The 21,832-nt window shown below is 36.1% G+C and overlaps 1 protein-coding gene across 1 annotated transcript; it reads right to left on the minus strand.

The window, feature by feature from the left end:
• Window positions 1–593: 593 nt before the first annotated feature.
• On the minus strand, window positions 594–21,755 carry LOC144968725 (AH receptor-interacting protein-like). Its single transcript, XM_078907348.1, has 6 exons — window positions 21,378–21,755; window positions 11,844–12,023; window positions 10,253–10,427; window positions 9,002–9,188; window positions 7,022–7,164; window positions 594–5,947 (listed from the first exon to the last, which is right to left on the minus strand). Exons 1-6 carry the CDS (start codon window positions 21,474–21,476, stop codon window positions 5,745–5,747), a joined length of 987 nt encoding a protein of 328 aa, XP_078763474.1. The 5' UTR covers window positions 21,477–21,755; the 3' UTR covers window positions 594–5,744.
• Between the last annotated feature and the right edge of the window lie 77 nt (window positions 21,756–21,832).

Consider the following 21,832-nt stretch of genomic DNA (forward strand, 5'->3'; position numbering starts at 1 on the left):
AGAATCACAATTAAACCACTCGAGAAAAAGTAAGATAAAGGGGAATTGGTTCAAATAGGCAACAGATATAGATTCCAAGAGCAGACCATCAGTGTGCTTAGTTTGGGATCACATAAAATTCTAATAATTCAGACACAAGCATAGGATTCCACTAAGAGGAATACACTCAAATATTTACAAACCATTATATTTTCAAAACAAAAAATATATCTTTACATAGCTGAGAGATGATTTACAGTGAACAATACCAGCTCCCTAACATTATAACTATACATTTGACTTTTTCTCTCCCAGCCAAGGACTCTGGCAAGGGATAGGACAAATCAAGCAATCCCAATCTAAGACAAAGACATAAAGCAACTCGTAAAACATATAAAGGGGGATAGAAGACACAGCAAGTGACCACTTGCCCACAATGGGAGCTCAGAAGACCCCACCCAGTAAACAGTTATTATAAAAACAGATATAGAAACAAACAAACAAAACAAAGAAAAAAAGGACAAAAAATCTCGAAAAAAACAAACAATATAAATATTTTTAAAAAGAGAAGAAAAAAAACACACAAAAAAATGGAGATAGAAAAAACCAGTCTATAGATTTTTAGGTTTTAATACAGGTACAAAAATGTAAACAAATATGCCAAATTGGCAAAGGGAAACATGCAAACATTATAATGTCAGAGGCGAAAACCCTTCCCAAATGACCAAATTATCTAAAAAAAAAAAAATATGAAAGAGGTAAGAAAGAAATTACCTCTCAAACTAAGAAACTAACAGCTACAGAGTTGGAAATACCAAATGATTTGCTTCTACGACTTGGCTAATATAAATTTTTTTAAAATATTGGTTCGTCAGAGGGTAAAATCAACTCTATAAGTTTATAATAAAAAATTTGGTTTCTCAGACCAAAATGGCTAAAGCAACTGCAATTTTGGTTTTTCAAGATACAATTCGTGACAAAATAATTACTTGAAGCTTTGACGTCTTTCTGATATACAAAATGGAGTAAGGGATTTATAATTCAGTCGCTTAAGATATCTAGGCTTCTTTCACCAAAAGGCAGTAGTCGATGGAGAAACAATACAGTAAAGTTGAGATCCAATCCTTTAAAAGTTTAAATTAATTCTCTACTAATTAACTCATCTAAAACGCTGAGGTAAAAGACAGTAAAAGAATCATGGTCCCTAAAACAACAAAAAAGGCTACAAAATAATAATACATCAGAAATGGCACAAAAGGTTTGAAACTCTGATACACAAAACAATTCTTTGGCACTCCTTTATACTTATCGACCATGACTGAATCACACAATTCTCAGCTAGCGTCATTCAGACTGCGAGGCTTACTTCTACTACTTATTGCATTTGAAGCTGTCATTACTCATGCACTGCAATTCTGCTCCTTTGAGTAGAATGATAGTTTAAATGATACAATGTTTACAATCAAGTGCTGTCTTTATCTGCATATCACCTGACCTTTTACTTTCCCAACCCAGCAAAAATAAGAGACAGTAAGATGAAAATATCATCAGTTTTATGAGCGACTAAGACAACCAAAATATTCAACCAATTAGCCTTCCAGATGTAAAGTGGGTGAAGTGAAATGAAATGGACGTAAATTATAAAATTATAGATGACACAGATTTCACTAATAATTCTTAAATAAGTTGACAACATAGAGAATATATTGGTTTAAATGGATAAATATTTGTTATCCTTGCAATTGAAAATACAAATATCAATCATCTCATTTCTCTTCAGCAAATAAATCTACTTTGTAAGTTAAGTTGTGTTCAAGAGACGTGGAAATGTTTTGGCTAAAAATCTGAAAAGGTATGTATGAAATTGAAACACGAACCAGACAAAGGTACAAAAGCATGAAAATGTTGAATCAATCTGAACAATTGAAACTGATGGACATTACTCAGTTATTTATTCTTGCTGTCCACCTAAATGGAGAAAAAGTGAGATAAACTTCATTCCATAGGCTAGTGATTCAAAAAAATATTTTAATTTTACTTTTCCCTCATATAATGTTGACTTTTTAAAAATTGGGAAAAGAGCATAAGTGGAAAAATTCAATTATTATTTCCTGGCCATTAAAAAAATTGAACTTAAGGCTTTGAGGTATATAGGCTTTTATAGGCTCGCGTTGAGGTATGAGGATAAAATGGTAATAAAATGGAATTATAGGCCAGGGGTAGAGTAACAAAATTATTCTCAATCAACTAAAGGACTATTCACAGACTGCTGAGCATCATTAATTATTTCTTTTGTTATTTCTTTCTCGAACTTTTGTATAGCCCACATTCCACTTAATGTGCTCAAAGCGCTTTACAAGAGATTCCAAGTCAACAATTACATTTAAAATGTAGGATGAGAAATAATGCCTGAAAGGCGCTGTTATGATTTCTTTTCCAAAAGGTAAGTTCTCATTTTACAACTGAGTGCAGTGAGAAAATGTGAGTAAACAGCCTTTTCCAACTTTGCACCAACCAGAATGACTTGAGCCAGGGACCTACCTGTCCAGCGGTGAATATCATACCACAAGACCACAGAGCCAATCAAGGAAACTGAAATGCATATTGGTCATGCCCCTCAAATGAGAAAACAAGCTTATTATGAGTTATGTATCAAACCAAATTAAAGGAAAATGGAACTGAGGCCAGCCACTTCTGAACTAGCCCAACGGCATGAAAATGACTTGGTCAATTAAGACAAAGAAGAGTGGGAAATATGGCACCATTGAGTAGAGTAGCCAGAACTGATTCCAGTGGAGCCAACAGGTGAGTTAGGTGAGATGGTAATTACTTTCAATAAAAATGATTGTGGGTTATTTCAGAAAACTAAATGGTTAAGACAAATACAATGATACAGCCTTGTTGACATTGAAAAACACAGCATTATCCAATGTCAATGAACAAAAGGAAAACGAGCAGATCTTTGTTATTAGGGGTTTTACAACACTTGCAACGGTGAAAGGCTATTTCAGTGCCAGTAAAAAGGAGAATGATAGGGAAAAAGTTGAAAAGCACCACAGAAAAAGTAAGACAAAGGGAACTGGTTCAAATAAGACACAGAAGATTCCAAGATCGATCCATCAATGTGCCTAACATGACATTACCTGAAAGTCCCATCCAAGCACAAGTAAAAGATTTCGCTATGAACGATACATTCAAATGTTTACAAAGTGTATTCAAAACTAAACACAAAAATGGTACATAACAGATAGTGATTTACAAAGAGAAACATAAATATATCATCTCTCAAAAATGGACATATATACATTCAACTGCCTCCTCCTAGGCTAAGAATCCCTGCCAGAACCATGAAAAAAACAAAAAAACAAGCAATGCTGTTTTTATGTTTTTAAGGGTTTTACGGCGCTTGCAACACATTATGGTCATGTCAGCGCCAGTAAAAAGGAAGAAAATGGTATAGTAAAAAGTTCTAGAATTACAATTAAAGCACAAAAGAAAAGGTAAGACAAAGGGGAATTGGTTCAAATAGGGAACAGGTGTAGATTCCAAGAGCACACTGTCAAAGTACTTAGTTTGAGATCACCTAAAAATCTCATCCAGACACAAGCACAGGTCCCAACGAAGAGGAATACACTCAAATGTTTACCAATCCTATAATATAATATGTAAACTAAACATAATACAATGCATAACAGAGAGATGATTTACAAGGAAAAAAATATCATCTCCCAAAACTATAACTATACATTCGACTATATCCCTCCCAGCTAACGAACTCCGGCGAGGATCAGGACAAAACCAAGTAATCTCATTCCAAGACAATGACAGGAAACAATTGAAAAGCAGGTACAGGGGGATAGAAGACACAGTAAGTACCTCCCTGCCCACTATGGGAGGTCGGAACCCCACCCAGACAAGCAATGCCAATCCAGGACAAATACAAGAGCATTATGGAAAGGGAAAACAGATATAGGGAGATGGAAGACAGAGCAAAAGTGATCTCTCCGTCATAACAAGAGCTCGGGAATAACTAGACTTTATGCTTGGAACATAGGTTCTCGTTATAACCAAGCTCCACTGTATATCACAACAGCAAAAGAGAATCACGATGTTCAAAAAAAGTGTTATAAGTTGGAAATTAATACTAAGACAATATATTTGTCTTTTAATTAAAACAATGAAACTGCAATAATCAACTAAAGCAAGTTATAGTAGAATAAAGCATAACAACACTATGACATCACAGATTAAGAAACCTTCCAAGTGAAGATTAATAAAATTCTTAAGCCTAAACACCAACAACGGCTGCCACATTCAACAACTCTTTCCGCCTTCAAATACAAATACTCAGACTTCGAGTAACATTCAGATTCAGATTCTTCATAAATCTTGCAATAAATTACTGCTCGTAGCTTAAATAATTAAAAATGTAATGATGGAAGTGAATGTTAGCTTCAATTTTTATTGCGTGACACTAATAATAAGATTGCGTTGGTCTCTAATTAAAAAAAAAACAAAAAACAAACAAACAAAAAAACTTGAGCATTTACATAACACGATATCTACTAAACATAATCAAAGAACTTTTCAAAGGGTCCCTCGCCAACAGCAACACTTAACATGAGGACGAGACATGACGTAATATTACACTTTTTAAAAACCCAGAGACAACACCGTTAATGGCCAGGTACTTGTTTTACACCTGGGTTCAGTGAGAGAATGTGGTTAAAGAGCCTTTTCCAAGGTCTCAACTTTGCATCATTCAGAGCAGGACTCAATGTATAAAACAATTTCTTTGTATATCCCAAAGGGAAATTCAATGAGTCATCTGGAAAAAGATGCGCTATGATCCTGAAATAAGCCACATTTTTGTGCCAAAAGTAATTGATAGAGGCTAGGCTTCTTGTAAAAATGAGATGTCAGACTTAAATTTAGGTCCTTTGGGCAATAGTTATACAACCAGATTGTGACAGACAAAACTGACAATTACTTATGTCTATATTTGTTCATGACGCATTGTTATTTTCCAAAATTTTGTTTTTGATATATCAATATAACAGAATCAATACAAAAAGTTATATACTTTTGAAATGTTATGATGACCCTGTTACAATGAAGAAAACATGATAGCTTTGTTTGTCATGCTGGAAAAAATAGTCATGAATTTGTGACAATTGTTGTCTTAAAAAATTGCAGTTGCAGTCTTTATTGCATAAATTATTTTAAAATTGATTTTCATTTGATACGGCTTATGAGGCTTTCCTATTTTTTGTTAGGGAGGTTTTAATCTGGTATAAAGCACATTTTTTAACACACCAAAAGATTTTGGTAAAAATCTACTCAAATTGGTTTTCACGTAGTGTTTTAGGTCTTTTGTGTTAGTCTAATTCCCTCTATAACTCTGATAACAAAGTAAATAAAAAGGAATATCCAGACTTTCAGAAATCACTTAGGGTTATAATTTTCCATCATTGTAGAGAGATTCAGTGACCGATATGTTTTTCTATTCACTTCATAGTCACATGTGTTGACGACATTATTGTCAGAACTAGTCTTTGACAAGTTTACATGTCACACACTAAAAAAAGGTTTGAATATGTATAAAGTATTTAGTCTCAAACATCTGCCTCTTTTGCTTTTGTTATAAATTGAAGCTACCACTACCATTCACTTACATCTGTGTTGATTTTTGAAACATTAAAAAATATATAAATACTAAGATCACAGACTTCAGCTTCTCATTCCTCCCATTTGCCCTTGAATCCTTATCCAAACATTCCTTTCAACCGTGATTTTTCCTGTTCATCTTTGTCTTTTATCCTTTTGTCCAGGTCTGCTAACTCTTTCTTCACAGCTCCTTCCAGACTAGAATCTATTTCAGCAGCTCGTTTGAAATCACTGATGGCCTCTTTTGCATTCCAAACAGCAGCATGTGCTTTAGCTCGTCTGTATAAAGCTTTAACATTGGCTGGATAAAAAATGAGGTATTAAAATTTAAAATGTGAATCTAAACCGAAGAGATGATACTTCAGTGAATTACAAAGAATAGATTTTATAAAAAGGTAAATGTCAAACTTTAGTTAGTGATATCAAGTAGAGAGCTGCCAACCCATAATGCCAGTATATCAAGATAAGACTTGAAACAAGAATCAGAATCTCTCTCTTCTTCTCTCTCTCTCTCTCTCTCTCTCTCTCTCTCTCTCTCTCTCTCTCTCTCTCTCTCTCTCTCTCTCTCTCCCCCCTTCCAGAACTTCATTGCACACGAAAAAATGGCAATATTAGTCATCATCATTATTCATGAATCAGTCTTGATGCATTAAAATATTAAGACATAAGGAAATGAAAATCCTCATCTTGAAATTCAATAGCAATTTGCTATAAATTACAATTATAGACTTTCAGAACAGTCATTATTACTTATATAAACATTACTAAATGATCATTTTTAAAAAATCAAGACCCCCCCCCCCCCCTTGCGGAAAAAAAAAGACAAAAAAACAGGACTTTAAAACTGTTAAGCATCCTTATTAATGACAAAATTGACCTGTAATCAGATTCTACATTGAAAGAAAAGCTTATCTACCATGCATTTACCCGAAAAGAAAACAAGGTCATTGTTGAAACATTTCATTGTGATAAATAAGAATTCCATTAAATTGCCTTAACTGATAATAAGAACAATAAATGATATAACGAAGCTCTGTTATATACTTTCATAACAATGCACCACATCTGCCAACAATAAGATTTTGGTAAAGATAGATATGCACTTCTTCATACACTCCCTTTTCATTTTCCAGCATCAAAAAGTAAATGATCTAAATGAGCCTGTTGGATTACTTCTATTTCTTTTATATTATGATGACAAAAAACACAATAATATCATTTCATTTTGTTATTTTATTGCGCTATAAATCTTACACTTCTTTCTGTAAAACAACCGGAGTCGAGAATATTCAGAATTGAAGACCCAAAAAAAAAAAAAAGATTAAAATAGAAAGAAAAACAAAACCCCCCAAAAAAAACCAACTTTGTAATTTACCTGGCTCCTTCTCCAAAACTTCAGTAGTGTGTGTGATGACAGTGTAAAAGTCTGACTGCTTCAGTTTGCACTGGGAAAAATTCAACAACAGTCCCCGCTTCAAGACGTCCAGTTTGACCCATTCCTCTTCTCCTGGTTTTTCTCTGTAAGCCATATTAAATTTAAAAAAAAATTAAATTGATAACATAATATGGCCTGATCATCATTACCATCATAAATGCCTAAATATATATTTTTAAAAGAAAAAATATCAACCAAAAAAACAAAAGACGTAAGATTGTCATTCTAAAATTAGAAGGTAAATCAAAGTAAATTCTCCAATGATTTGAAAAATTCTGTAGTAGGCAAGGTAATATATTGCAATGATGTGCAAAACTCTAAAAAAGGCATTTAATCCTTACTTTGATTGAGGGCATGCAAATAATGGTAGTACAGTTCATTCCGCTTAATTGCACACTCCTCTTATACGCTACACATTCCTGAAATACAGATTTTTTTCTATATAATCACTCCGCTTAATCGCACACCTTCTCCGCTTAATCGCTACACCTTGATTCCATCTTGAACGGAGAAAAATATCTAAAAATACACAAAAAGGTATTGAAAATGCGTTTCTCAATGAACCATTTCCGTGTGCTAATATCGTATCACATGTGAAAAAAGCTTTCGTGTCAACACAATTCCACTGTCCCTTTGACCCTGACTAAGTGAGAAAAGGAAGTATATTGATCGATAACATCAGAAAGAGGCAGTTACGGTTTCTGGGACATGTGGGGAGAAGAGACGGAATAGAAAAGTTGGTAACATCTGGGATGATCGAAGGAAAGAGAGCTAGAGGAAGACAAAGAATGACTTATTTAAATAACCTAAGAATGGCCAAATGTGATTTCAAAAAGCAACACAGATTTCATGTGCACCGTAGAGGATCGTGATTCGTGGAGACAGCTGACCGGCAACGTGCTCAAGAGCACAAGCCACGATGGATGATGATGAAGCGAGACGCGCAATGCTTGTTAATTGACATCAAAGGATTACCTGACATGACGGGCTAATTGACCCTGCACGCGCTGCCTGCATCACAAGGTGTGAAACGTAATCGCAGTCCACTCAATGCCGTGTGTTTGTTTACAGTGTTTGACCACTTGAGTGCAATTACATTGCATTGTTTTCCCCCACGTGCCCGTGAACAATAAGAAAGGATCACAGAGAGGACTTGCATCTCATCTTTTGATTGACCTATACGGTCACTGCCCATATTGATACACTTAAAAGGCAACTGAACTGGCATCAACTCAAGGGATGTCTTTCTTCCCATTAGAATGCTGGCTTTCAAGATGGAAAGGTCGACAGAATATCGTGTTAAAAAAAAAAATGATGAAAAACACAATGCTCATGTCTTCCAGCCAATGGGGTGATGAAATTTTGAAACAACTTTTTCAGCAGTACCACTCTAATGACATTTACAACGCAGACGAGATGGGGGCTTTACTACTGTGGATTCTCTGATAAAGGCTTTTTCTTCAAGCAAAATTTGCTTAGTGGTGGAAAAAAGGCAAAAGAATGAATCACATAAATATATATAAGAAAAAAAATTAAAAAACAAAACAAAACCCCAAACCAAACCAAAAGAAAAAGAAACTAAGAAAAATACCCTTCTAATGAGCCTATTATCTTGAACATGACCATCCCAAGCCCATAGAAAACTCAGAGGGGAAGGTCCTACATGAATGGCAAATGAAAGTTGGTGCTTTAATGCTATTTTTATCTTCTCTGCTTAATCGCACACTCCGCTTAATCGATATAGTAACCTGAACTCCCAAGGGTAGGCGATTAAGCAGAGTCGACTGTATAATAATCAAAATAAATAAGTGCCTGCACCAAATAAGCCTTTATTGACCTACACATATTGCGGGTTCTCGAAATGTTAAAAAAATTACATTAATTAGCTAATAAATAACCAGCTTTATTGCATTTCCTTACAAAAGCATCAAGTCTTCCAGCATCGACAAAGCCTGTGCATATTTCTCAGATGCTTCATCAAGTTTACCCTCTCCATAAGCAGCATTTCCTGCCATCTTTAACTTTGGAACACTCTCAAGCTTTTCCTTTTCATCCATTGACCAACTCTCCTTTTCATACTGGTCTGGTTGTTCCAAGCTGAGTAATTCTGTTATCAACATAAAGAAAAAGAATTTCTTATAAGAGGTCGGAATCATTTAAACATCGCTTCTAATGAAAATAATAATGGATGGCATTCATAACGCGCCAATCCCCCCACTGCCAACATACATAATTAGAGAGTGAAAAGGGTTTTTTAAAAATCATTTACAGTCTGTCGTCTCTCTTAGCTCCCATATTAAATTATTCCAGATTGTTCTCTTTAGATTTAATCAAAATCATTATGTGTAATCACATCATTAAAAAAGTATTACTATTCCTATGATATAAGTTGCAGAAAGCAATTATGATCTGTTTATTCAAGAATTTATCTGAAATCATCAAACAATTGTAAGTCATCCAAAGCAATGTTGCACGTCTGATATTGAAATGAAAGCGATGCCACTAAGCCATCAAGTAAAACATTGATATAACATATATCCATGCTGTAATGTTTTTTTGTTAAAGAAATAATTAAAGTATGGATATATACAACCAAGAGATCAGTTTTTAAATGTATTGAAGGGACATCAAAGATCTTTTATTTTGACATGAGTCAGCTAAATCGCAACAATCTTTAAGTGACTATCATAAAGTAAAAATAACTAAATATAAACTTAGAGCAGTAGAGACATTATCACATTACAGCCCTATGACATGTTTAAATCTGCTTTCTATTACAGCCTCTTAGATCAGGACACAATGATACTATAATATTTCAGTCCTTCTCAATTTTATCAATTTTTATCAATAATAATAATAACCTAAACAACAATAACAACAACAACAACAATAACAATAATAATAATAAAAATAAAATAATAATAATAATAATAATAATAATAAATAATAATAATAATAATAATAATAATAATAATAATAATAATAATAATAATAATAATAATAATAATAATAATTATTATTATTATTAATTATAATCACTATTATTATTCTTATCATCTTTCATATTATTAGAGTTTGGTGAAGGCAAAACAGCATGACAGCATAAATTGTAATGACTTCAGAAGTTCACCCTACAATATCAAAACAATTAAATCAAAATTGTCATCATACCCAAAGTAAAAATTAATGGTTGGGGAGTTTTCATTAATTCGTTTAGATCTGGATAGCCCATCCCTTGATCAGCGAGTGCCATCATTCCACAGCAATGATTGTTACCATGACTGTGTCTTTTGCCCTTCTGAATATCGCGTAAACTCTTGGCAACAACAGGGTAAATGGCACAATGCTGAAAATGAGGGCAACAATATTTCTAATATAACAATAAGCTAAAACAAATCTATTAATCGGATTGGAGAACAATAGAATACATTACAATACATAATTTATGTAAAGATTTTAGGGAGTATAGAAATTTGATTTTAAAGAGAGAGGGTACTAATATGTAATAATACTACATGTCTGCCAATCTGCCCAATGCATACCAACATGGCGGATATACCGCATGAAATTTCAACCACTTAGAGTGAGAGAACCGTCGTGTGTGCGTGTGTGTATTGAGAGAGAGAGAGAGAGAGAGAGAGAGAGAGAGAGAGAGAGAGAGAGAGAGAGAGAGAGAGAGAGAGAGAGAGAGAGAGAGAGAGAGAGAGAGAGAGAGAGAGAGAGAGAGAGAGAGAGAGAGAGAGAGAGAGAAAGACCAAGAGAGGGGGAGAGAGTGATGAATTAATTCCGATGTCCTTGTATTATATCTCACCTCATTATTTATTATAATAATAATAATAATAATAATAATAATAATAATAATAATAATAATAATAATAATAATAATAATAATAATAATAATAATAATAATATATGGTTTTTATACAGTGCCTTACCCCATCTTAACAAGCTCAAAGCGCTTAACAGCAACGTAACATAAGTGAATCAATCATACAGTCACTCAAACATAAAGCATAAAACAAAGCGATATAATTAACTATAATGTTACATTTTAAAAAGAAACTTTAAAGATGTTTTTTAAAAATTCTGCATAATTATTGCCTCTGATATATCTTGGAAGGGAGTTCCAGATATGAGGTGCCGAATATTCAAATGCATTTTTGGCTTCACAAGAATGTGATTATCAGATTCTGATCTCAGGTTTCTTGCTGGGGTGTAAAATTTAACAGTCAAGATCTTGTAGTCTATACATTTCTCTACAGGAAGCCAGTTGAGTTCTCTTACCAAACCAATGCAGATTGATTTCTCCTATTTCCATAATTAAGCCTGACAGCATTGTTCTGGGATTTTATTACAAGAGAATTACAATAATTCAGCTTACTTTGACAGAATGAGAAAATTAACTAACAAGGTCGAGATATCCCTTGTACTGTGTATTATCAATAGAAGGAACGAAATTGATGTCACTCAGCTCTTTGTTATTGATTTTAGACAGCCGTTTGGATTCTCACTAAATCATATAAATAAGACTATAAACGTTAAAGGTTACACAAAGTCTTGTGTTGGTATATTTTGGTGAGCAGATGTTGTGAGTATTTTACCAAAAAGCATAGCATCAATAAAAATATTTCAAGTTTTGATCTCTCACAGTTGGACTGGTATCTTAAAAATGATTTTTAAATTTTCTCACAAACATGCAGTCTCAAATTGGCTTATGCTAAAGCATCAATGTCCCAGTTTCACACAATTGCATTATGCTTACCTTGGTCTCACAAGTATATTCAGCCACCTCTTTGACTTTCATGGTTTGGAGAACTTTTTCCCAGACTTCCATCTTAAATTTCTTGCCAAAAATGAGTTCCATTGGTTTGGCGGCATGACGACTGTCATCCAAGAGAGTTTTCTCTTCATCAGCTTTGGTTACACGATAATGAAAAAATGCCTGTGAGGATTATATTGATATTTGAAATTAACCTATGAAGAATTTTCTCATTCAAAAAGAATATATTAATTTTCTTGAAGACTTATGAAAATGTTTTACTCCTCTTCCTATTACAGAGAAGCCATATTCTTAATGGGAACACAAAAAATTGCACCCTGATAAAAGCTGGTTTCATTATTGATGATAGTGGGTTTTTATTTCCTTTCAGTGTAGTAATTATCATAAATGGTACATAGTCACAATTTACATTTAAATTAACAATAAATTTGTTGTGACATGAAGACCATCTACTTGTCTTTCAGAAATGTATACCCTGCAGTCCACTTAGGACAAACTACGTTAAGATAAACTCTCGCTTAAAATAAACTCTGAGACTGGTCCCCATTTTATCGCTATAAATCATTAGTAATTTAAAATATTTAAGATAAACTCCGTCTGTCTGCTAGTCCAGATAAGATAAACTCATCAATCTGGATCTGCACAACTGGGATAGACAGGCAGTATAATGAAAGTCTCACTCAATCATCACCCCCCCCCCCCCCCCCCCCCATCTTTTAGTCTTCACTTCTCATAGTGCATTCACTTGCTGCAATCAAGAAATAGCACCAGCTATATCATTCAAATGTGTAGTGTGTGCAAATATTCACTGAAATACACAAAGCATGTCGCCACATGTCCCACACTCTCTCTCACACACACACACAAGCAGGTGAGTTTGTGCCTTTGTCATAGCACACTAGAGACTATGGGTATGGGAGCCAAGGCCTCTGTCTGTCATCCTTGCCCTTCCCTCCCCTTTATCATCCATGCCATGCATATCTCCACTGCGAAGCGGGCATCTTGGAGTTGCCTACCTTCCCCCCCCCCCCCCCCCCCCCCCCAATTAACCCTCCTTTGGATAGTTTTAAGGACTTGCCAATCCGTAATCAGCATGAGACTGGCAGTACTTTAATATGAATTGATACTGTTAGGCCCAGCTTTTATGTACTGGATATTCAAGGTATATAGTTATATATATCAAGACAGAGATATAATTGTAGATCTCATTTCTTCAGATCATCTCCATTTGATAGTTTGCAACATGTTTCTGGCAATCGAAATCAAGTTAATTGCAAATTATCTTAGATAATCACTTGATTTCAACTTGCATGGTAAAGTTAGTATAAAATTTCAATTTAAGACAAATCTCAAGACTTTACTTTGATTCTGAATGATTTATTTTCCTTTATTTCTTTTGAAAATAATCTGTTGCAGCCATCGAGCTGAGAAAATTGGTTAATTAAATTTTTTGACAGAACTTTTTTGTACAAAAGTACTTTCATGTTGAAAAGATCAGCATATGAACTATTAAATGGTTATCATCTTACTTTAATGTTGACACTTGCAAAACTCATTCACTTTGCAAGCATCTTTAACACTTTTTAAAAATCTTTAAACGGTCATGTTGATAATCTTGAAATCATCATGTCTTTTTCCTTATAATTTATACATTGGTAATGGCAAACCTAACCATCACGAGTGCAGTAACATTATTGTGACAGAAATCCTGATGATAGCACAAACCAATATTCTGCCAACAAAGTTAATCAATAATTTAATATGAACATTTAAATGGTGCATTTCTAAAGATAACCATGCTCAATGCGCTTCACAATTTTTCGTTTATCCTTCCAGAAGGCCATATGGAAGCATATGTCCTTTTCATACTGTACCAGTCGCCTATTCAACGTCCTTTGTTATGCTAAAATTCTTACAACTACAACTGTCATAGCCTGTAGTCAGGTACTCATTCACACCTGAATTGAAGGGGCTAATGAGTTAAAGTGCCTTAGCCAAAGAAATTACGATGGGACCAGTATTTTTCACGATTACTGTCACTGATCCAGCCACTGATCACACCTACCATTGCTTGTCTTTTGTGACAAGCCGAGACACTGTACACGCTGAGACAAACAAGCCATTAGTAGTAGTTGTTGTTGTTGTGGTAGGGGTGGTAAGGTAGTAGTAATCGTAGCCGCAACGTTCCGCCGCCGCCACCATCACTACCACCACCAGCAGCAGCAGCTGTAGATTAGTACCAAAGAAAAAGAGCTTTTAACTTTTATTAGGTACTTTGGTAAACGTCCATTTGGCCCTCCAGCAGGGAGCTGATAAATGGCCTAGTGGCTGTGACCCGATTTTTTGGACTTTTGAGTGATGGGTCTCAGAAAAAGTTCCATAGATTTTATGTTTATGGATGGATTTAAATGATTTAAGTATTATTTTCTTCAGGAGGAATTACTCTATCGTTTGGTGTAGTTTATTTTAAAATCAATGACAATTTAGTATATATCTTTTTATTGTGGATAAAATAGGGTATAATTTAGCTTTGGATAATTAAAAAACGAGAAATTGGTAAATCAAAATTTCATGATGGCACGTTGGGTTAACATCTAAACTTTTAAATAAAATCAAATTCAGGGCAAAGCTGTATACCGCATCCATGAAATTCGTTCCAGCAAAGTCCTTACTCAAAATCTTAGCGGCCATTTTAGGCCAGTTTTGAAATCCAAATGGTGGTTACTACCGGAAATGCAAGAGTTCCAGGTCACAAAGTACGTCAGTAAATAACAAAGGCAAAATTAGAAGACCATTTTTCAGCCTTTAAACTAGCTTTAAACTAACGTGGAGCAGGCACTTATGTTGGTAACAACAAGATATGAAGTGAGTAGAAAAGTGCCAGAAGACAATAGAGAATAAAAAATTTTTCGCGGCGGTGGTGGGGTTTGAACCTGCCACCTTATTGGTACGACAACTCCGCCTGGCAGGTGAGAGCGTGGCTCTACCGTGTGAGCTATCCACGAACACAAAAATATTCGTTTCAAACCCAAGTCATTTCTAGATCCCTCTCTCACCCACTTCTTGAGACCGCCGATTCGTTTGCACACCACCATCGCGAAGTAATTTTGACCAGCAGTTAAGCTTAATAGCCAATATTCTCAACACAAACATATAACATAGAAACGATTGAGACATTGAGTATGCTCCGGTGTATGGGGTGAATTTTTAATTCAGAAAAGTGAGTGGAGCAGGCACTTATGTTGGTAACAACAAGATATGAAGTGAGTAGAAAAGTGCCAGAAGACAATAGAGAATAAAAAATTTTTCGCGGCGGTGGTGGGGTTTGAACCTGCGACCTTATTGGTACGACAACTCCGCCTGGCAGGTGAGAGCGTGGCTCTACCGTGTGAGCTATCCATGAACACAAAAATATTCGTTTCAAACCCAAGTCATTTCTAGATCCCTCTCTCACCCACTTCTTGAGACTGCCGATTCGTTCGCACACCACCATCACGAAGTAATTTTGACCAGCAGTTATGCTTAATAGCCAATATTCTCAACACAAACATATAACATAGAAACGATTGAGACATTGAGTCTGCTCCGGTGTATGGGGTGAATTTTTAATTCAGAAAAGTGAGTGGAGCAGGCACTTATGTTGGTAATTTTTCGCGGCGAAAAAAATTAAAATTTTTTTTTTTATTCTCTATTGTCTTCTGGCACTTTTCTACTCACTTCATACCTTGTTGTTACCAACATAAGGCAGTGTGTTGGGATGGTTGCAAGATTTTTCTGCTAAACCGAAAACAGCAAGTAGTGATCAATGGTGAAGCATCAGGATGGAAACCAGTTCTATCTGGTATCCCCCAGGGTAGTGTCTTGGGCCCAGTTTTATTTATATGCTATGTAAACGACATGCCCGAAGCAGTAAACTCCTTCATAAAAATGTTTAAAGACGATGCCAAAGTTTTTTCATCTGTAAATAATGTCAAAGAAGCTGGCCGACTGCAAGATGACCTAGACACACTTCAGTTGTGGTCCAAAAAATGGCAACTCCGTTTCAATGCAAATAAATGCAAGGTTATGCACCTAGGAAACAACAACAACCAACATGTCTACAGGATGAAGGATAGTAAGGGAGTTGAAATCAAATTGGAAAGTACTTTATGTGAAAAAGACCTTGGTGTATATGTGGACCCCAAATTGAATTTTAGCCAGCACTGTGAAAAGACTGTTAACAAAGCAAATAGAATCCTGGGACTTGTCAGAAGATCTTTCGACTATATAGACAAACCCATATTAACCACTCTTTTTAAAAGTCTAATACGATCACACTTGGAATATGGAAACTGTGTATGGTCCCCCATCAATAAATCAGATGTTTTACTTGTTGAAAATGTCCAACGCCGAGCCACCAAACTTGTTCCCGAATTTCAAACCTCAGCTACGAAGATAGACTCAGAGCACTAGTAGACCTCCCTAGCCTCATGTACAGAAGACTCAGAGGAGATCTAACTGAAACTTATAAATTGACCAACAGTCTCTACAGTTTAACGTAGAAGATTACCTCACATTTAACAAAGACAAAAGAACAAGAGGCCAGTTATAAACTTGCCAAACAAAATTGCCGTTTAAACATCCAAAAAAATTTCTTTAGTCAGCGAATTGTTGAGACATGGAATAGCCTACCTGAAAAAATAGTTACAGCGCCAAGCATAAACAGCTTTAAAAGCCAAATTGACAGTTTCCTACAGGATCTAAAATACAGCACAGATTTCCCATTGAAGCCAGCCTTTCGACCTCCACAAGTTGGTGGAGACCGATTCAAAGACCATCAACGCACCACCGGCCCTCTACGATGAACTCATACTCAACTTAAACTTAAGTAGAGAGGTGGGCCTTTGGCCTACCAACCTCCGCTGAACGTCCAACTCGCCTTGAGCATGCATTCACGTAAAATATAAATATTTTTTTTAAAAACCTACCTCTGTTTCAAAAACTAGCATCTTTCAACTTTCTAAGAAACATTTTGATTTTTCAGAACTTTAGTTCGTTAAAAAATACCGGCCAATCTGACCTGTTGAGTCGAATGAAAACGAAATTTTGTTGTTTACACGGTTCAAAGGAAATGCCGTAAATAAGCTTTCATAGACTTCCTGTGTTGTTTTTACAGTGTCATGTGACCGTTTTGAGAAATTTGTTGTCTGCCACAAATAATTAGACCGGTGGGGGGTAGATATTTTTGTTGGAGCAGAAAAAAAAGTGAGTATTATTTCTTGTACTTGTAGAGAGGCCTAGGGTCCAACAGCAGTCAAGTTGATTGAATGAGAAAGAAAAAAGGCCTTTTTTATCCGCCGCCACCACCACCGTGAGAGAGTGGAGGGGGGGGGGGGGGGGGGGGGGGGGTGCATGCAGACGAAAGGGAGACGTGACGCTTGGTGACCTTGGTGACGTAGAGCATGTCAAGGATGCTTGCAGTTGCAGGTGTTCTTAACCCCTTAACAGCGAAGCTAATTTTTTGCTTTCAGATAATAGTTTGCTTTTATCTTTATTAATGTTAATGGGGAATACAGCGTTTCCACCAAGAGAGCAGTCAGACTATCGCAACTCGGACTTCAATTGTCTATAATCGTTTTGCCGTTACTTGTCTTTTGATGATAGAAGATTTGGTGTTAGGTCAAAGATCGAATTTCGCCGCTAAAAGGTTGCATTGCTACTGGGTTTGCTCTCCCCCCCCCCCCTCCTTTTTTTTTCTTCTTTTTTTTTTTTCACCTTAGTATTGTTGATTGCTATTTCCTTTTTTATGATTAGCAAGTGCCGTAGGAATCTCACAGGATGCAGGAGTACTGCAATTAACCCTTTGCCAGTGACTCTGATTTTTTTGTTTTCAAATAATAGTCTCCATTTATATTATTTTTTAACGCAGAAAAAAAACTTTTCCACCATAAGAGCAGTAAAAATATTGATAAAAAGCGCTTTGAGCACGTTGGGTGGATATTGCCCTATATAAAAGCTCTTGTTTTTAAATTGTATTTTGTTTTTTGTCTTTTGATGAAAACGGTAAGATTTTATTTTTGGTCCAAGTTAGATTGATATTCGCCTTTAAAAGGTTAAGTTGTTTTGTTTTTTTCAAATGCCTAGAGAGAGAGAAAAAACAAAACAATCATACATGTATCTGCAAACAGCAGAACGTTTTCATTTTACAATGAGATGGGAAGGGGAAGGGATAACACTATGACAAGAGAGAGAGAGAGAGAGAGAGAGAGAGAGAGAGAGAGAGAGAGAGAGAGAGAGAGAGAGAGAGAGAGAGAGAGAGAGGGGGGATGGGGGGGATGGGGGGGGGGGGGGGGGATAGTAAGGGGGAATGGGAAAAGATGAAAGAAACAATGGGTTGCCTGATGACGTAGATCAAAGGATTGTTACAGCGGTGTTCACGGTGCGTACTTCGTGAAATTTTAACCTTTTACAGCAACACTGATTTTTTTCTCCAGATTGCTTATGCAGAATAAATCGTTTCCACCAAGAGAGCAGTAGTAAGAGTATATTTCGACTCGGGCTTCAATTAAACTGTAAATCGCAAAGCTTGTCTTTTAATGATAACATTAAGGCTCATATCTGGAGTTTGGGGAGTGTAAGATGGAATCTCGCCATTAATGGTTAAAATTGTTTTGATTAAAAAAAAAAATAAAACACACACACACACACACGAGCGCGCGCGGTCACGACAGCGAGGACCATCTATTTATTGCTTGTGTTGCAACGATAAACCAGTTTACGTGTACGTAGATCCTGAGGCTACACACACACACGCACACACAGTCTCGCATCCGCTACGAACTAATTTTGCGCACCAATTTTTACTGCACTAGTGCACCAAATTGCATACAGGGACACTTTTTTCCGTATCTTTTTCTCAATAAACTTTTTAAAAAAACTTTTGTTTTTTTTTGCGCGGTACCATTGTAAACAGACGTAAACACACACGATTTCGCGAGGAATGAATCATGAAAATATTTAGGATATAATTTCAAACACAACTTTTGAAATTCATCAAGGATTGTCTAGTACCGAATGTTTTTTGATAGAAAACAAATGCATCTTCAAATCTAAACTGCTTTTGACGGTAAGCGGTAAGTTTTTTATTTATTTTTCTGTCCAAATGAATGATTGGTCCTGGTAAGGAAGCTAAGTATTGGTAACCCCGGCGCAGCTCTCTAAGTAGGCACTTTGATAACTCCAGTCCAGTGGCCGCCGATAGGCTCACTGTAAGGTGAAACTCGTTTTTTGGAACTTTATTTTTGACCCTTTACTGTGTTGGCCACCATGGCGTTATTTGTGAACCTATGTGACTAATTTTGGTATCATTATAAAGGGCACAAAACAAGCTTTCTAACGGTGTATTTCATTCTCAATTCCTGATTGTATTTCTCAGAAAACTTATGTAATAAAAATTTATAAATTTTTGAATTATAACAACTTTTAAAATTATGGATACATTTTAATTATACTTCATACATCGATAGACAATTAATTGAAGAATATCTCTGCCAAATTTCATCAAAATTGATATACTCGCTCATTATTTTATTTTTCCCGCCACCAACCCCACTTTTTAGGACACAACCTCATATTTTTTTCCATTTTCGTTTATCATTAATTTTGTCCATACTTTCCATACATGAAAATGATTTATATGAAAATAAAGCTTATTTTCTGACCTTTAAAATGATATCTAACACTTGCCATTTATTTTTTAATTGAAACAAAATTACTGAAAACAATAGTGGGCCATGTTGACTGCAAGACTCAAAATTTCCCGATCGCAGCGAGATGCTGGTTTTGAGGCAGCAGTGAGATCACAGATTCTCTCTGTAAATTGTAAAGTTGACAAAAATTTTCAGTAGTAAAATATAAATAACTCTGGAACCGTAGGTCGTAGAGAAACAAATAAGGTATCAAATTTTATGTTTTTTCAAGTCCCATCCCCCTGACTGAGTCAAATCAAGATATTTTGAGTTTGAAAATTTTATCAAAGTGCCTACTCTAAGTTCTAAGTCAATTCAGTTGTGATGACATGAACTACTCCGACCCAACCCCGAACTACGAGGGCTCTTTCAGAAATAACCGGAAAATGCCCATTGCTCAGCAACCAGTGGAGATTTTTTAATTGTGTAAACGACATGATATTCCTTATTTCCTTACGGATATTCCCAGAAATTATGAAAAGCATCATTTTGCAAAATGAATTTCTAGACGATTTTAAAGATGGCGGCCCACCTTGAAACTTGGTCAAAGGAGGAAATCAGAGCTGTCATACGTTTTTTGAACGCCAAAAGTCTGAATCCTACCGAAATTCATAAAGAACTTTCAGAGTGTATATGGTGAGCATGTTATAAGCCGTACACAAGTCTATCACTGGTGTAATTTGTTTGAAGCCGGCCATTCCGACTTGACAGACAGGGAAGGGAGAGGGCGTTCGATAACTGCGACGTCAGAAGACAATGTGAAGCGAGTTGATGAGCTTATTCGTCAAGACAGGAGGTTGAAACTTCATGAAATCGCAAGCAGTCTTGAAATTTCGGAAACTTCTGCCCATAGAATTGTATTTGATGAACTTGGCTACAGAAAAGTCAGCACAAGATGGGTTCCTAAGCAATTGACACACAATCATAAAGAACAAAGATTGGACATCTGCAGGGAACTTTTGAGAAGAAGCAAGAGCTCACGCAGGGTTCACGGGCATACTGCCAACGCCGGCGGAGACTTTCTAGGGTACGATGTGACTTTTCTTGACAGCATAGTCACCGGTGATGAGACTTGGTTGCACCATTGCACCCCAGAAACAAAGCAAGATTCGATGACATGGAAACATCCATCCTCACCTGTCGCGAAGAAATTCAAAGTCATGCGGTCAGCAAAGAAAATAATGGGAACTGTTTTCTGGGACAGCCGTGGTGTTATTCTGTTCGAAACCTTACAACCTGGAGAAACAATCAATGCTGCAAGGTACTGCCAAACTCTTGACAAGCTTAGGGAGGCCATTCGCAGAAAGCGCCCAGGGCAGTTGACCAACGGGGTCATTTTGCAACACGACAACGCTACACCCACACAGCACGAGTGACGCAAGGTTGGCTAGAGAAATATGGATGGGAGATTTTGCCACACCCACCACACAGTCCAGACCTCGCACCATCTGATTATCACCTCTTTGGGCCACTGAAACGTGAGCTGGCAGGAAAGCGCTTTGATGTCGATGAAGAGCTTGTTGACCATGTGCGGAAATGGCTACAAAACCTTGACGGAAATTTCTTCCGAGAGGGTATCTATTCCATGGTGCGGCGTTGGCAGAAGTGTGTCGACAGACTTGGCTGTTACGTAGATAAATGAAGGACGAGTCAAGTTATGAACACGTGCAAGAATTTTGTTGATAGCATAAAAAACGCGGATTTTACAGGCATTTTTCGGTTAATTATGAAAGAGCCCTCGTAGCTCGAATGTCCCATTCTTAATTATACCGTGCTCTTTGTCCACTACCTTTGCTCCATTCGGAAACGCAGGGAGATTCCCCTCTCCTCCATAGAGTACTTTCTTTAAAATTCCTTCTCTCTGCAGCTCATAAAATGCCTCAGCCATTTCTTATTTTTGTTGCTGCCTCACTTTCTCTTCTCTCTCTCTCTCTCTCTCTCTCTCTCTCTCGCCTTATCTCCCTTCGACAATAAATGGTTCCTTGTAGATTTTCTGGCCCCGAAATCGTAGGAATCAAAATTGATTTTTTAGAGTATAGATAGATAGAAAGATTCTACCTTTTCAATATTTTGTCTTGTAAGGAGTATATCATTGAAAATATAATTGAGGGACACATTCATGCCATGCACTCAGTCTAGTTAGATATTGGGAAACCAGTCACCAGTCATTCAATGGTGCTGTAATAATGTCATTGTATTGTTAATTTAAAGCGAAAAGGTAATTGTACTGCGAGTATTAATTAC

This window comes from Berghia stephanieae, chromosome 3 (assembly GCF_034508935.2).
Source record: "Berghia stephanieae isolate SIO BIC M18660-M18661 chromosome 3, UCSD_Bste_1.3, whole genome shotgun sequence".
NCBI lineage: Eukaryota > Metazoa > Mollusca > Gastropoda > Nudibranchia > Aeolidiidae > Berghia > Berghia stephanieae.